The sequence below is a fragment of the Gobio gobio genome (genome assembly GCF_949357685.1).
Source record: "Gobio gobio genome assembly, chromosome: 19".
Lineage (NCBI taxonomy): Eukaryota > Metazoa > Chordata > Actinopteri > Cypriniformes > Gobionidae > Gobio > Gobio gobio.
In genome coordinates this window covers 10,715,403-10,734,049 of record NC_137112.1, presented here as the reverse complement: position 1 = coordinate 10,734,049, position 18,647 = coordinate 10,715,403, and the positions used below count along the sequence as shown (strand labels likewise).

At 39.0% G+C, this 18,647-nt stretch overlaps 1 protein-coding gene across 3 annotated transcripts in view; it reads right to left on the bottom strand.

Moving 5' to 3' along the window:
* Positions 1-18,647, bottom strand: part of cpne5b (copine Vb) — a gene marked incomplete at its 3' end in the record, with an annotated part of 252,325 nt that overhangs the window by 13,266 nt on the left and 220,412 nt on the right. For 2 of the 3 annotated variants that reach the window (XM_079843747.1, XM_079843748.1), the window contains exons 15-17: positions 16,777-16,958; positions 16,320-16,447; positions 8,275-8,377 (exon numbers count right to left, since the gene is read on the bottom strand). In XM_079843747.1, the coding sequence (XP_079699873.1) occupies positions 8,275-8,377; positions 16,320-16,447; positions 16,777-16,958 (413 nt within the window). Of the gene's footprint in view, positions 1-8,247; positions 8,378-16,319; positions 16,448-16,776; positions 16,959-18,647 lie in introns of all 3 variants that reach the window. The other variant, XM_079843746.1, reaches the window with a different exon arrangement.

Below are 18,647 nucleotides of genomic sequence, written 5' to 3'. Positions count from 1 at the left end.
TCATTATGAGCATACAGTGTTTAAAAAAAAAAGGGAAACCCATTAACATGTTATTCATTCACCCAAATGATTCAAACATATAAAATTTGAATCATTTGGGTGAATGAATAATGACAGAATTTAAAATTCTGGCCAAACTGTTTCTCTAAGCCAAGCATTCAGGTCTTCTGCACTGTAAGTGAGGAACACGCAGCGTATGACAGACAGTTTGAGGCTAAACTAATGATGCCCATGCTGTAACGAAGGGTAGAAATAGCAGGATGGAGTCAGAAATGGCGTGAAATATTGTCAGGGTGTGACTGAGGACAGGAACATCTATTAAGACCATCATCAGTCACACAGCGAGCGGGCGGTTCAAGCTGACAAAGAGCTGTCTAATTGATTAATCCCGCAGTCCTTCATGTTGCACGTCATATCTGATTGGCGGATGATGGACCTCTGCTAGCACTCGAGCATCCTGACTGGCTTATCATTTCAGGACTGCCCACGTCCAACATGACAAATGAATGCGCTTCTAGTGTTGTTGTTTCTCATTATCATCCTCCGATTAGCCCTTACCCGTGCATATTGTTATTTGTAATTACCATGTCCAATAAAAAAGGCTGCATGTCTTCCGCTGACGGATGGGAGGATTCCAGCTTTCAATGCTAATTATCTAAGACAGAAAATGAATATGCGCGGCTCATTAGAGTCTGCCTGAGCCCAACACTGAACCTCAGTATTTTAGTAGACTTAAAGGAATCGTTCGCTCCAAATGAACACTCTTTCGTTTCCGATTTTTGTTTTATTGGTGGAACACAAAAGTAGACATTAGTTCTAGTGTTCTGCAACTAAATGCAAGGTGCTAGTTTGCATATTTGGAATGAAAAATGAGATTTGAGAACTGCATCGAATGTTATCATATGACTATAGAAGACTTGAAATACAGCAAACAAGTCATATGGACTACTTTAAAGGTTTTGGTCTCGGGACTCTCGGGACTGCCGGCAATATCAAAAGGATGTAAACACGCGGTCCTGAGAGCCTCTATTTCATTCAATGACACATAAAATTAATGCTTATACAATGTTCAGGATAATGAATTATGTAAATAATACAAAGGGATTGATTCAAACTATAGTCTCACATATATAGTCTATAGTCTCAAATATACTTTATAGTCAAACTATAATAACAGTGTTAACTATAAAACTATAATAAAAGTAAAAACAGCGCAACTACCACTTTGACTTTTCAAAAAGATCACAAAGATATTGTAAAACTAATCCATATGAATTGAGCGGTTTAGTTCATATATGCTGTATAGATTGAATTTAGGGTTTTATTCACATATACGCTAACCATTCATTAACGCACACATCAGTTGTGGTAAATAGAAGCTCAAGCATGTTTGCTTGACGTGCAAGAACCAATGAGGTTCATTCTTATGTTTCACAGCACGTTTGAGTTTCCACAAGAACCAATGAGGTTCATTCTCGTGTTTCGCAGCACGTTTGAATCTCAACGGGAACCAATGAGGTTCATTCTCATTTTACGCAGCACGTTTGAGCTTCAGCAAGAACCAATGAGGTTAATTCTCGTGTTACACAGCATGTTTGAGCTTCAATGGGATCCAATGAGGTTAATTCTCGTGTTACGCAGCACGTTTGAGCTTCAGCAAGAACCAATGAGGTTCATTCTCATGTTACGCAGCACATTTGAGTTTCCGCAAGAACCAATGAGGTTCATTCTCGTGTTACGCAGCACGTTTGAGCTTCAGCAAGAACCAATGAGGTTCATTCTCGTGTTAGGCAGCACATTTGAGCTTCAATGGGAACCAATGAGGTTCATTCTCGTTACGCAGCACATTTGAGCTTCTGCAAAAAAACCAATGAGGTTCATTCTCGTGTTACGCAGCACGTTTGAGCTTCTGCAAAAAACCAATGAGGTTCATTCTCGTGTTACGCAGCACGTTTGAGCTTCAGCAAGAACCAATGAGGTTCATTCTCGTGTTACACAGCATGTTTGAGCTTCAATGGGATCCAATGAGGTTAATTCTCGTGTTACGCAGCACGTTTGAGCTTCAGCAAGAACCAATGAGGTTCATTCTCATGTTACGCAGCACATTTGAGTTTCCGCAAGAACCAATGAGGTTCATTCTCGTGTTACGCAGCACGTTTGAGCTTCAGCAAGAACCAATGAGGTTAATTCTCGTGTTATGCAGCACGTTTGAGCTTCCTCAAGAACAGATGGGCATGAGTGAATTTGCTATTTAAACAACGTGGCACTGGACGTGAAAACGATAACTGCGTCAGGCTGAAACTAGCAAAAAATGATTGTGTCGTACCTGGTGTTGCATTGCACCAGGTGTATGATAGGGCCCTTAAAAATTAAGGATAATTAGCATTCATGGCTCCATAAAGAACCTTTAACATCCATGGAACCTTTCCATTCTACAAAATGGAATGGTTCTTTAGATTTTTAAAATCTTCTACACACTAATGCTGGGTACACACTACAAAATATTTGGGCGATTTTGGGCCGATTTCTCCCCTTCCAACAACCCTACAGTCCCCATTATCTTGATGGTTCTACAGATTATTTTATCAGATTTTCCTGTGGTGTGAGGTGTGTTAAGAGTGAATCTGCTTGGAAGAACATCAGTGTTGCCCCGATCTTGACAGAAGACTCACCTCCAGCTCGCGCTGTAAAGCTGGGGCCAAAAAGCAACATAAAAAGCAGTCAATACACTATAAGCGACATTACTTCTTGTCGGTCAATGTTTGTTTACTTTAAAGTCACATCTGATACGAGAGATTTTGCGAAATTACCCATTTCCCACACACTAGAGGAGTAAAACGGTTACATCTATGATTTCTAACCATCATGTTTGTGGTCTCTCACATTTTGAAAATCTTATACGATTTTGAAAATATTTTAGTGTTGCCCCAATTTAAGAGAATAATAGTTATTTTAAGAACTGTTCACTTAAAACGGTTCTTCTATGGCATCACTGCGAAAACCCCCTTTCACAATCTTTATTTTTAAGAGTGTATGGTAAATGTATATCTTATAGACATCTGCAGAGGAAGCCATATTGCAAAACCCTAAATATAGTTGACATGTGACACCTAACTGGCAAATAAAAAGTGAAAACAATGTACTTTTTGCCCCAAACCCTTCTTTGTTAATACATTGCTATATATGCGTATGCCACACCACATGTCTACATTGGCATTTCTGCTGAAACTGTAACGAGACAGCTTAGAGGTAGGATGCTGTCAGCGGTTGTGGAAAGCAAAGGGATGTTGTCGAAACACCCTTAGATCAAAAAGGCCTTCCGTGGGCGAATGTCCATTCCTCTACGACCTGTTTTTAAATGAAGGAGGAGGATGAGATGCAAACAGCTGCTTAGAGTAACAGCTTTTCTCATGAATGATACATGCGCCTGTCCCAGTGAATCAGAGCAGAGGAGAAAAGTAGGTCAGTGTTCCTCTGTGTTTTCTGTGAACATTTCACACGCCGTTATGAAACTCTAAACATAACGCATGCCACTCAGGAGGACCACCCAAAAATTTGTGATCTATAAAAATGTGTAGAACACTGGTCCACCTGGATGCATTAACAGACCTCCTATGCTGAATTTTCCCAGCGATATTACGATGAGTTTTAGAGTTGATTTAGAACTTATGAACATTGTTCTCCATCACAGATGAGAGGAAAGCGCAGACTGTGGTAGCATTTAATATACTGCCTTCATTTCTGACACATTTTCCCCAACACACAGCTGGAAAAGAAATTGGATCAAAATATACCATCAGACATGTGAATGACAATTCTGCTTAAAGGGATTGTTCACCAAAAATCGTCACCATTTACTCATTCTCATGCTGTTCCAAATGTGTATTATGTCTTTCTTTTGTGGAAGACTAGGAAGAATGTCCAGGTAACTCTTTTTCATAAGGGGCTCTAAAAAATGACAAAAAGCAACATATAAATATCCTAAATATAGTACATACCCCAGTGGGCTGAAAGCACAAGACAACTCTGGCAAAAAAAAAGGTAACACTTTATTGTACAGTGTCCTTGTTACATATGTTACATGTACTTACCATAGTAATGACACCATAGTAATTACCATACCATAGTAATTTTCCTAGTTCATTTATTTTCCGCCCTGATATGTAAAAAGGGTTTGGAAATTTGGATTTGGAAAATTTGGATGACAACTTAGGATGAAAATTTTGGTTGCATGCCCCCTTAGATGTAGTAATATCCAATAACATAGTTGAAAGAAGGCAAAAGAAGCTGACATACAGTAGCTGAGCCATTTATTCCCCAGAGCTCTGCTCTTAGAGCCTCATAAAGCCTTGTTTATACTTTCGCCTGGCTCCGCAGCACGAGCCTCCGGTTGTGCAGGAACATACTACTGCTCCAAACGGACGAGGCGTTTATACTTGACTTGCTCGGCGTTGTACTATCCTTTTAAACAACAGAGGGCGACTAATTGTTTAAAAAAAACAAAAAAACACCAGGAAACAGCGGTGAGAAGAAGTTAGGTAGCCTACACATGTGACTTTTGTGACTGCTTTTGTAGGCTCATTTTGTAAACATAAGCAACTAATTTAGACACGCTCAAACACTGCCTGGCCCACCCAATCAAAAGCTTGGCCCACCCTGGCCCCACATCAAATAACAGATTTCAATATTTCAGCTCCAGATTTAGAGGGAGATCATGGTTTTCTTTTACTTGTCATCAAAAAATCAGCTTGTTGTATTTAGAAACTAGAAAGCCTTATTTAAGTCTCTTTTTTCTGATTAAGACGATTTTAAACCGGTTCGCGGAAAGACGCCCAAGAACTTGCACGCTGTTTTTTTCTGCGCTTACACCCAAAGCACGCGCAGAGAGCCGCGCCTGACAGTTCTCTTTTGCTTCTCATGTTCACGCATCATTTCTTGAGAGTGATCGTTTCTGTGACTTTTTCCACTAAACTATGCGATCAGAAGGGTTTGGAGCACTCTCCCGTCTCACTGCCATAGCGGGGCAGAAATGTCACCAGAATGGGTGAAAAAAACAACAACTATTTAATGAGTTCTTGTTCTTTATATTTATAACATAAATCTATGATATATACACTCAACTAAAGGATTATTAGGAACACCTGTTCAATTTCTCATTAATGCAATTATCTAATCAACCAATCATATGGCAGTTGCTTCAATGCATTTAGGGGTGTGGTCCTTGTCAAGACAATCTCCTGAACTCCAAACTGAATGTCAGAATGGCAAAGAAAGGTGATTTAAGCAATTTTGAGCGTGGCATGGTTGTTGGTGCCAGACGGGCATGTCTGATTATTTCACAATCTGCTCAGTTACTGGGATTTTCACGCACAACCATTTCTAGGGTTTACAAAGAATGGTGTGAAAAGGGAAAAACATCCAGTATGCGGCAGTCCTGTGGGCGAAAATGCCTTGTTGATGCTAGAGGTCAGAGGAGAATGGGCCGACTGATTCAAGCTGATAGAAGAGCAACTTTGACTGAAATAACCACTCGTTACAACCGAGGTATGCAGCAAAGCATTTGTGAAGCCACAACACGCACAACCTTGAGGCGGATGGGCTACAACAGCAGAAGACCCCACCGGGTACCACTCATCTACACTACAAATAGGAAAAAGAGGCTACAATTTGCACGAGCTCAACAAAATTGGACAGTTGAAGACTGGAAAAATGTTGCCTGGTCTGATGAGTCTCGATTTCTGTTGAGACATCCAGATGGTAGAGTCAGAATTTGGCGTAAACAGAATGAGAACATGGATCCATCATGCCTTGTTACCACTGTGCAGGCTGGTGGTGGTGGTGTAATGGTGTGGGGGATGTTTTCTTGGCACACTTTAGGCCCCTTAGTGCCAATTGGGCATCGTTTAAATGCCACGGCCTACCTGAGCATTGACCACCATGTACCCATCCTCTGATGGCTACTTCCAGCAGGATAATGCACCATGTCACAAAGCTCGAATCATTTCAAATTGGTTTCTTGAACATGACAATGAGTTCACTGTACTAAAATAGTCCCCACAGTCACCAGATCTCAACCCAATAGAGCATCTTTGGGATGTGGTGGAACGGGAGCTTCGTGCCCTGGATGTGCATCCCACAAATCTCCATCAACTGCAAGATGCAATCTTATCAATATGGGCCAACATTTCTAAAGAATGCTTTCAGCACCTTATTGAATCAATGCCACGTAGAATTAAGGCAGTTCTGAAGGCGAAAGGGGGTCAAACACAGTATTAGTATGGTGTTCCTAATAATCCTTTAGGTGAGTGTATATGATGACATTTTTTTTCATCTGGGTGAACTTTCCCTGTAAAGATTAAAATAGATAAATAGTTAACAATTTTCATGTTTCAATATAGTAATTATTGGATTGATGCACACATGTCTAATCACATACCAAGACCACATGACCTTTTCATTTGATTAAGAGATGCAGCCTCCTTCTTGATTAGATTAGTGTTTTTCTACGCTGATATCTCCTGATTCACCACCTCCTGAAACCATTAATCAGATCCGCACTGCAACATTTGCCTGTCTTGTTTCAAATTAAAATACTCAAATTTAGATTAAAAAAAAAGTAAAAGTACTTTGAAAACACAATCAAAAACAGCTTTCACTGTAGGCCTCCCTTTTTACCTTGTGTTCAGTTCTTAAATGTCACACACAGGCAGAAACGTGAGTCTTCTTGGCAGATGCAGGCCGTTGGGGAAAGAGCAGCAGGCAAGATCTTAAAAGGAAGGTGTGGCTGTTCTACAAATCTGACTAACAGTCGCAAATTCCCTTTAAATCCAGTCTGCTGGGAAATCAGGCCCGTTCATGGGCTAGATGAACAACAGAACATGCACCACTGGAGATGAGATTGACCTTTTAAGCATGAATAATGACCTCAATTCAACGTCACCCATTTTGCATGTGACACACATGCAGCCTTAATAGATTATATTAATATGTCATCCATAATAAGATCATAAAAACCCATGTCAACCACAGGAGATGCTTTATCACAGCACGCTAGAGAAGAAGAGAAGGTTTGTACAAAACATGCTCTGTTGCAAAACCTAGCAAGGTGCCTTTGTAGACACTTAATAGGTGTGTACCTCGAAAGATAATTTATTTTGTTTAGGCCAAATTTGAAGGAAGCATTACATGTATAAATCTCAGAATGCATCGTGACAAGTTTCGGGTTTCCGGAAATTAAAAAAACTCCATTAATTTTCTCCATAGGGAAATTGACTTTTTAATGATATATTATAAACCATTAAACACAGACCTATTGTGAACTCCGAGGTTGTTAATTGCTTCTGTTGAAGCTGCCAGCTGGCATTATTTCAATGTCATCATGATTAACTTTAGCTTATTCAGCGTATCCCCCAGAGTTGGATAAGTCCATACATACCATTCTCATCTCCGTGCGTGCCATAACTCTGTCTGACGCATCCACCGCTAGCCTAGCTTAGCACAAAGACTGGAGGTAAATGGCTCCAGCAAGCCTACTGCTCAATAAGAGACAAAATAACGCCAACATTTTCCTATTTACATGTTGTGATGTGTATAGTTACGGAAAATGAAAAGTTGCGATATGGCTAGGAACTATACTCTCATTCCTGCGTAATAATCAAGGAACGTAGATATCAGGCAGCGCCTGAAAATAGTCCCCAGCATACTCTGCTTGCACGGAGAGTATGCTGGGGACTATTTTCAGGTGCTGCGTGATATCTAAGTTCCTTGATTATTATGTTGATGGAAGTTACCCCATTTTCAGGCGCTGCATACTATCATTGTGCCACTGCACCCATGGTACGGCAGCAAAGTTCCTTGATCATTACGCAGGAATGAGAGTATAGTCATAGGCTAGCGGTGGGTGCATCAGACTTGTCAGTTATGGCACGCACGGTGATGAGAATGGTATGTATGGACTTATCTAACTCTGGGGGATACGGTGAATAAGCTAAAGTCCCAAAAAGTCGACGTGTTTCTTTAATTTAATATTTTCCTCTACTTGTGTTTATTTTGCTTTTTGAAGCACTGTGCTTAGCAACAAGCTAATGCAAAACTCCATTGGAATCAATTGTTAGCTGAGCGCTCCTTTGTGTGCTTCGTGTGAACAGATATATTTTTCCACGAAGCGTGTGAAGTTGCAGTCACTTCACTTATGAGGTTTCATTTCGGTTAGGATGCAGCCTGAAAAGGAAGGTCCTGTTGGGACACTTGTCCTCTTTTAGTGATCATACTCACATTCACGATGGCCTCTTTGGTCTGTGACATATCTGATATGACCCCATCTGTGATGATGAGGAGTATGAAATACTGCGAGCCATCCTGGACAGCAGCTGCGTACCTTCAGAGACAAGAAAAGACAACAATACTAGCCCTGTCACGATAACAAATTTTGCTGGACGATAAATTGGCCAAGGAATTATTGCAATAAACGATAATATTGTCGTTCTGAGACCATTTTCATCTAAAATAATGATAATGGTATCAAAATAATGCAGGTACACATTTTAAAAGATCAATAAACTTTTATTTCAAAAGACTATTTAACACTGAAATCGCAAAGCATTTTAAAGCTACACTGTGTAACTTTTTTAGTTTATTCTTAGCTAAACACACTTAGTTCTTTCAAAAATATATGTGCTCATTAATGTATATTTACTTCTTTCAAGTAATAAAGCATTCTCGTAAGTTTATAATATGCCATTGAAAATACATAAGGGTGAGGGGTTCGAATGCCGGTCGCCATGTTGCCCCTCCATCTTGAAAGTACATTAGCCAAAGAGGAACATACCCGTAAATTCAAGCTTCGCCTTTCGCGTTTTAACACTCGATGGCACCGTGTCGAATGTGGACGAGGTCGAACTGGAAGCCATGTTAATCTTGGACTAAATCGGCCACCGTAGGAATTAAAACGAAATCGTAATTGAGAGGAACAGAAACTAATATTCACTGGATGGTCATATACCTTTTCACCACTAGATGGGGGAAAATATCACACAGTGTAGCTTTAAATATCCACAATAAATGAACAAAACAACCAAAAACATTAAAAGCAATGGACTCTCAGTCTGTTAACAAAAAATGCACTAGAATAAATACCAAAAACAATAAATAAAATGGATGAAAACTGCAATGGATGATTGTGTTGTGCATATCAGGGGTGGCATGGTTAACAAACCCCACGGTTCGTATCACGGTTTTCGGTTCTGTACGGTTATTGTTGTTGTTTTTTTCTTTTAATCGTTAACAATCCAGAAATTTATTTCAGCAAACTATATTTAGCTTAATTATCCACAATTTGGGACACAGTATTAAAAAAACTGTTATTTCATGTAATCATGCACAAACTGAATTTGACTTGACTTTAAGCACATTATTGGGACCATCTCTGAGGAAAGCTAGGTGAGATTTTGATGCAGCAAGAAAGAAGACATTGATGACATGCTTTTCATTTATTTGGCGAAAAAAGGAGAATATGTATTGCTATCTCTACAGGAACTTATGTGCCTTTTTAGCACACAAAGATTGAACATGAAGCACACAAAGATTAAGCTGAAGAATGAACTTATCAAACTGCCAACTTCAGTGTAGCTTTAAGCCTTGTTTAAACTTGAAGCGTCCACACGAGCGTGAGGGTGCGCGCGGCAAAAATTACGTCAACCCGGAGCGGGCGGTAGTGCGCGTTGAGTGCGTGAGACCCCATTTCGCTTGGCGGTGTGCACGTCAAATTTTGTAACTTTGCGCGCGGCTCCGCAACCGAAGAAGCACGAGAGAGAGAGAGAGAGAGAGAGAGAGAGAGAGAGAGAGAGAGAGAGAGACGAGGAAAACAAACAAGCATGCAAATGGGAATTATCGCAGACGGAAAAATTATCGAGCTCATTTTTTTTTTTACTGTGCGATTAATTTATTTATTGACTATCGCGACAGGCCAAAACAATACATATTTCAAGTCCGCTCGTTTTTTTCTGTAAATGACACATTTTGCCCTCTACATTCTCCTTTTCCCGGATTTCTAATGTCTCAAACTCTTTTCACCATGTAAACACAAGCCATGTTCTGCTTTGTTTGTTTAAAGGAACACTCCACTTTTTTTTTGAAAATAGGCCCATTTTCTAAGTCCCTTAGAGTTAAACAGTTGAGTTTTACCGTTTTTGAATCCATTCAGCCGATCTCCAGATCTGGCGGTAGCACTTTTAGCATAGCTTAGCATACATCATTGAATCGGATTAGACCATTAGCATCGCACTCAAAAATCACCAAAGACTTTCAATATTTTTCCTATTTAAAACTTGACTCTTCTGTAGTTACATCGTGTACTAAGACCGACAGAAAATGAAAAGTTCAGATTTTCTAGGCCGATATGGCTAGGAACTATACTTTCATTCCTGCGTAATGATCAAGGAACTTTGCTGCTGTACTATGAGTAGTGCAATGATATTACGCAGCGCCTGAAAATAGGCTAACTTCCATCAACATAACCAACGTGACAGCCTACTAGCACAGGGAGCGTGCCTTGTAACTAGTGTTGTCAAAAATATCGATATTCCGATATGTATCGATACTGAAATATCTGAAACGATCCGATACTCCTTTTCTACAGTATTGATATCAGCTGTGCCCTCCTCTCCGACCGATAGTGAGTTGACACGCACCCGCCTCCTCTCATTCAGTCCGGTTAACCCTCTGAACACGGTGAACGGGTGTTCTGCTGGATTTTTCCTCATGACAGCCTGTTAGTGTTGGTGTGACCGGTCTGAATCTCGCGCGGTTAATTCAACTCATTCCCGCGGATTTCGCGCTCGCATATGAAACGCACACACACAAAGTAATAAAGCCTCTGACATACAAGGGCAAAAATTAGCTCCTTTTCCAGCTTATTAATGGTCAAATACACATAAAATGTCACAATGCCCATCTTGGTGAGTATTAACGTAAACACAGTCGTAACCAGCTCACAGGAACAGTGTTTGGGATCCATACGTGCGTCAGGTCTTAAAGGGACCGCAGTTATTTATTATTCAAACTACAAAAAGACAAACGATCACTTACTGCTCTTGACTGATTAACTTGTGTAACTTTTATGGATTCATCTGCATTTCATTTTTTACAATGAAGATTCTCCAATGTTATTTTAAATTTGATTACTTTGTAGTTTTTTTTTTTAAAATTCAGTTTCCTACCTGAATACTGTTAGACCTACCTGAAAAAATAAAGCAGTCTATTTCATTTGCATCTTTATTCTATTATATGTATTTGTGCTATTGTTTGTAATTTGTTTATTTGTTCTTTTTTTATACAGTTTACTCATCTTTTTAAATTCAATTTGAAATCAAGCTTCCTTGTGCTGTATGTAAGCTATTGCAACACCGTTAGTTAGCAAATATTTGTGAGATAATTGTAATGGTAATTGATCAACATTTATACATGAGAAAAAGCTTTATCATATAAAGTGATCTCTTCACAATACATTTTTAATTGCCTAGACTTTCAATAGACGGACAAAAAATGTTATTCTATTAAAAATATCGATTTGACAGTATATGCAGCATTTCCCCGTGGTATCGAAAATGGTATCGAATATCGATACTTTTTTAGGTATTGTATCGAAGTTAGAAATTCCAGTATCGTGACAACACTACTTGTAACCATGGAGACATTTGTGAGAGACCATTCAGAAGATATTTACTTTGGTGCAGATCTTGAACCGGATCTATTTGAACCGGAATAGACTGAAGATCAGCTTTTGGAACGTGAAAGGCAAGAAAGTGTGGCTAAACAGACTGGGGCAGAAGGGAGGAGGAGAGCAGATTCGAACTGGTGAGTCAGAGAAGAGCAACGTTTTTGAGCGCAATTCAGGGCTCTCTGCTCGTTCTCTCTGTCACTTTCTGCGCCCTATCACAAGCGCAGCAGTCATCTACATCACTCATAAATCACAATAACTGATCAAATAAGGTTTTGGCGGGACAAAAATTTGTTTTGGTGGCCGCTAAATAATTTTCAATGCAGGAAAAACCGTGCAGTGCTTTTTCAATCTGGTCATTCAAGCTAACTAAAAATAATAATGTTATACTTACAGCCATGGGTGATGATACACTTGGTCCAGTCTGTCCTCTGAATATTGTTGGGATGGCCATATCCTTTAAGACGCGTACCGTGGTACGGGTAACACTGCCCATGTTTTCCAAATAGTCATCTGGTCCAAAATACTTTGAGCAAACACGCACTTTCTTGATTGAATCTACCGGTGTTTTGATATCTATGTTCAGAGCAACCAACCATTGATTCTTCCGTTCCTTGTTTATGCCGGTCACATTGGAAGTTACCTAGCTGGGGACTACTTTCAGGCGCTGTGTAATATCATTGCGCCTGCTGCACCCATGGTATGGCAACAAAGTTCTGTGATTATTACGCAGGAATGAGAGAATATTTCCTAGCCCTATGGGTCTAGAAAATCACAACTTTTCATTTTCTGTTGGTCTTAGTACACGATGTAACTTCAGAAGAGTCAAGTTTTTAAATAGGAAAAATATTGAAAGTCTTTGGTCAATTTTGAGCGCAATGCTAATGGTCTAATCCGATTCAATGATGTATGCTAAGCTATGCTAAAAGTGTTACCGCCAGACCCAGAGATCGGCTGAATGGATTCAAAAACTCAAATGTTTAAGTCTAATGGACTTGGAACATGAGCCTATTTTCAAAAAAAGTGGAGTGTTCCTTTAAATAAATCTTTGCCTCTGCTAGTTCTGAGCTAGAGCCTGAGGAGGTGTATCATGCTTCAATTTAGAAAGTCTAATTCAAATCTGCGGAAGATGGCATTTTTAATTACCACAGTGGATGCAGTGTAATCAGATGGAAAATGATTTGGTTGTGTGATGCTGTGACATGAGGGAGGGGGTGGAGATGTCTTCAGACAATTACTTTGTCTCCTTTTTCTGGAAACACACCCACTATCCTTTCAAATGACGATTAAAAAATAGCTGCAGTCAGTACTGAGTCATTCTGTTATGACACCTTTAGCTGTACAATGGGATAACAAGCTTGCTCCATGTCAGCAACTTTCTTTAGTCAGTTTTTGGGCTAACACAAGCAGGATATGGGTTCAAACCCAAGCGTGGGCAGACAACCATCTTTGATGGAACATCAGAGAGTCGCACAAGCTGAAGCCAAGTGAAAGCATCTCAAGTGTCTTCAAGGATTTGGGTTTTGTGGTGGTCTGTAGAGAAAGTGCACAGCCTTATTCTCATTCATGATGTGTTTGTTGTTCATATACTGTATGCTATGTGCTCGAAAATCTAAACAAAGATCAATTTCTCTATTCAGGCAGAAAATAACATTTGCATTGCATTCCACTAAATCTGGGCAATCTATCATTTGTATGCAAAGTGCAAACAGGCTGACATTTACATGGCAACAAAAACAACCAGAATCGGTTTTGAATTTTTAAATGATGCAAGAGCAGTCAAAGCCAAGGTTAGAGGAGTGGTGCTAAATAAATATCAGTTTATGCTGTGTTTAGATGCTTTTATTCAAGTCTGTAACCACATATTCAGGACTGGCGGGTGCAAAATAGTTTATCAATCTGTCATTAAAAACCCCATATTCTCAGATATTGCACAGCTGAAGTGGCTCCATCTTTCCTCTCCAATTACTCCCTGTGTAAACTTCAGTGCTGTTATTGTTAACTAGAACTTAAATTATTAAAAATCATTTTTGTTAATTGAAAAATTCAAACAAACCTGAAATCAAATAAAACATAAATATTAGATTTAAAAATGAAACGAAAAGTAGAAATGTTGCCCTGGAACTAAGTTAAATAAATAAGTTGAAATACTAAAATGACAAACTAAAACAAATAAAAAAAAGCTATATAGAAATATTGAAAAAGGTAATTAGATTTAAAAATATATAAAAAACAAAAACTAATAAAAATTATAACAAAATAACATAAAATTACTAAAACGAATGCTAAACTGAAAGAAATGAAGATAACATCTAATATCACACAGTTTGTGTCAATCTCATGTCAATCTTGAGTACCTATAGAGTAGTATTGCATCCTTCATATCTCAGATTTATTCTTTAATGTCCTCAGTAGAGGAAATTTGTTTCCACAGACTGTACCAGGAGCAACATTCAGCACACATAAAATACACATACTGCACAGAATATACATATTATTGTACACATAAATAGACATACTACACAAAGATGGCATCAGCAACAAAAACTGTCAAAACTTTGGAAATTATGCGTTATGTAAATTCAGCGCTCTTATAGCTGAGAGTATAAAACTTTTCCCTAGGTGTGATTTTTTTATGGGGCAACTGTCTGTATCTACGGCCTGAGGGAAGGAGGGTGAAGGAGGGATGAGTTGAGAGGGTGGCCAGGATTTTGTATTATAGTGTTATCTCCAAAAAGTCTTTAGTTTTATCATATTTATAAAAGAAATATACGCTGTACCGAGTCTTTCCGAATAAAACCGAGCGACTGGAGGCGTATCGTGTGGGCGGAGCTTAAAAATCAGGAGCGCGCGCAGCTATTGCGTTGAGAGCGTCTGAAAGCTGTGACATCCTTAGAAAACGTGGAAAAAAAACATTGTCCTAAATAAACCATGGCTATCAATCAGATTCAGCCACACATATATGATCCAGAATCTGATCCGGAGGCTGAAATTGAACAGGAGCTGCAACAACAACTACAGCAGGACGTCTCTATGTGGTAACGTGAGGTACTGTAACTATATATATTTGCTTAGCGGCTTGTGTAAATTACTCATTTCTACTTTCATTATGCCGTCGTAATACTCACACTCAAAAACTTTCCGAAATTTGTGAGAAACCGGAAGGAGTATTTTTGGCACAGAAATACTCCATCGAACGTCCAACTTATTTTTTGAAACTTTGTCCATGTTTAGCATGGGAATCCAAGTCTTTAACAGTGTAAAAAGCTCAGTATGCATAAAATAGCATTATACCCCCCCTTTAAAAAAAAAAAAAAACTTCTGGTGTTTTAACATGATGTGAAAACAATAATAACTTTTATTTACCAAAAAAGAAAAGAAAAAGGTTTGCAAGCACAGCACTGACAATATAAGTTGATTTTAAGGCGAGACACTAGAGGTGAATAGGGATTTTTTTTTTTTAATTGCAAGATATCACTGTGAAACTTCTCCAGTTTATTACTGGCATAAACATAAGAAAAAAAATTATTACAAGTTTTGTGTAAATTAATGTTTTAATATGCAAATGAGACTTTTTATACTTAAATATACGCTCATTTGCATACATTTCCAAAAACAAATCTGGAAATTGGAAAGGACCAGGTTTACAATTCTTGGTTCTATTTGTTGACATATTAGATGAGAGGGATTTTACAGAGGAGATTCTGGATATCTTATTTTGTGCTTTAGTAAACTAGAGAATACTGACAATAGCCTTAAAAAAATCTAATTTCGCCATGTTATTGGGAGTAAAAGGACCTATAACTCAGGATAGGAATGATATATCAACAAATCCCTCTGTAAAAGGCTTCAGAATATAGTTAAGTATAAGACTGCAAAAGTTGGTGCTTGTAGGTGCTACTGAAAGGGATATATCTGACTCTAAGTGTGAGAAAAAAACTACCTTAACAAACACGCATAACAACAGTCTCAAAAACTGCAAAAGAACTGTCCATGTTTGTCCATGTCCATCTATAACTATTTGAATCTAATTCTGACGGGGTTTCTTCATATAATCTGTTGTTGTTTACTTTATTTTTACTACCTCTTGCTACTTGGTCTTTTCTGTGAACGTTTATGAGCTGATTTCGGCGTTGTCTGTATGCATTTTCTCTCAGGTGGAGAATACACAAGGAAGCGGCAGCACGTATCACGTAGTGGGAATTTCACATCGACCAATCAGATGTGGTTTTCGGCTGCAAACTGTTTTGCATATTTGGATTAGACAGCGCTGTGTATGAGACCGCAAGCTTTATAATGATACCAGGCATGGCAAGTTTTTGTGAAAAGAGACGGCACGGGAACTCGCATTAGAATGCTATCTTTTGATGATTTCGGGTAGAAATCTAAAGGCGCAAGTTGACAAAATATAATGAAATAACCATCTTAATGTGTAATGTTGACATATTTTATATTTTGACATGAAAGCTTACATATTAAGGGACTAAACTGGCCCAAAATCTCAAAATTGACCACTGCATGAAAAAAAACGATGTTTTCACCTGCCGTGTCTCGCCTTAAAACTGATTGCGTTTTTTCAAGGATTTTTTGGGGAAAAACTTACCTGGCCACGTGATTTACAACAGGGGCAAAGTTAGTAGGCCCGTATAGCTGGACGGTCTTTAGACTCTGATGGTACGCCTCCAATATCCCCTCGATACCATTACAGTAGGGATTTTCGATATTTCCATTCTGAAAGACAGGAATCAATGGTTCACATGTGAGCCTTCATTTAAGCCAACAGCAGTTCAACAGAAAACAATGCTGAGGAGAGAAAACATGGATTGTGTCAATCAATATGACAGCAGACGATGCCAATTATAGACGCTTCCCATACAGTCTTGTCTCAGCACCACTGAGCCGCTTTCACAGCACCAATGACTAGCACAACAGCATCTCACGCTCTCAAGTTTACAAACGAGAAAGTGAGAAAAACAGAAAGACATTGAGAGTCTTGCATCATTTTGGACTAATCACAGGGAGTTTCAGGACAACAGGAAGTTGAACATCAGCTCACTCACTAGGGGGAACTCATGAGACACCCGTCCATCGGGGGGTAGCTTGGCTCCAAATCCCAGCGCAGGGAACATCTTGTCACTGTCATAGTCCTGGATGATTTCCCCCACTGCCTTCAGTGCCAGGGCGTAGGCGTTCATCTGGTAGGGGTTCATGTAATGGAGAGACGTGGACTGGGATGGGTTACCTGGAAATTAAACAGCACACAAAAAGTTTAGTTCTACAAACAAAAATTGAGAGCATTTTTCAAGTGTGTGAAAATATTCTTCAAATACTATTCACATTGTCAACACATTTGTTACAAAACTTGGACAACTTGGAAAACTTGTTTTGCAAGTCCCGGTTATTGGTGTTCTGTCCCCGACTGGAGCTATCCCTGGAAATGTCCCATTTAACAGCTCATTCAAAACAACCCACAAAAACATTGCAAAAAAAGCTCAACCAACACAGCAGCCTGCTGGTTATAGGAACAATCGTATAGTGATTATGCGAGCTGAGAGCTACGCTGACTCTACTTAGTAGTGCTACTTCTTGAAGAACATAACCTGGACGAGAGCAGAGCGCCATTATCGTCAAATACCAAACATTGTTATCGCTTTCAAGGCAGTAACATACTAACTATTCATGTTAAATGAAAGTAATACTGTTTGTATGTGCTGTATAACTGGGCCTCAACAGGGTGTGGAACACAAGCTGTGTTCCAAATGACGCACTATACACTATGCACTTATGCACTATGTACTCATCCGTGTAGTGTATGAACCTTACATGGATATTTTGTCATTCAACATCGGAATCTAGTAGTGCCTCGCCCTCCACTACGTAATTAAAGCTGCGACAGTTGAGTGCATGAAGTGTCCAACATTCCACACTTCATTTTTTCTGTTCATTTAGGGCATCATCCGGGTATTTAAAGTGCACTTTTTCTTTTTGGAATTTTCAGTGTGAACACACTACTTACACTATTTATACTTAAAAAGGTTATAGAATAGTGCACAAGTATGCGAATTGGGACGCACCTAAAGTCATTTCCACACATCTTAACTATATAAAAAAACTAAAACAATTACACCTGCAATAAATACATTTGCAGAATACTTTCGACTTAAAATAAGCTTAAAATGCAAAATAACAAGCCCAATTAAGGATAGTAAGAGACACAAATGAAGATATTTTTGGATGAAATCAGAGAACTTTCTGACTGCTCCATAGAAAGTTATTTAATTAACACTTTCAAGGCCCAGCAAGGTAGTAAAGAGATTGTTAAAATAGTACATGTGACTCCAGTGGTTCAACCTTAATATGAAGCGACGAGAATACTTTTTGTGCGCAAAAAAATAAAAAATAATGACTTTATTCAACAATTTCTTCTAGCCTCTGTCAAACTCTTAGAACGCTGGCTTACCATTGGCTGACGCTGTTCACGCGAGCACCACAACGCATGCGCACGAGTCGTTCTGCCGTAGAACTAGGAAACACTGCACTGTTTACACTGTGTCAACAGCGTAAAAGTCTGACACAGGCTAGAAGAGATTGTTGAATAAAGTCATTATTGTTTTAGTTTTTTGCGAACAAAAAGTATTCTCGTCGCTTCATAAAATTAAGGTTGAACCACTGGAGTCACATGGACTATTTCAACAATGTTTTTACTACCTTTCTGGACCTTAAAAGTCTTTATTAAATAGCTGTCTATTAGGGGTGGGGGGAAAATTTGATTCTTAGATACATCGCAATACGGACGTGGACGATTCTGAATCGAATTCACAAATGTCAAAAATCGATTTTCTAAATGTTGATAACGTAATGTTGACGGAACGCAAAAGGCGCAACTCTGAAGTGCAGCGCCCGGACCATCTGTGGCGTGCACATAACGGAG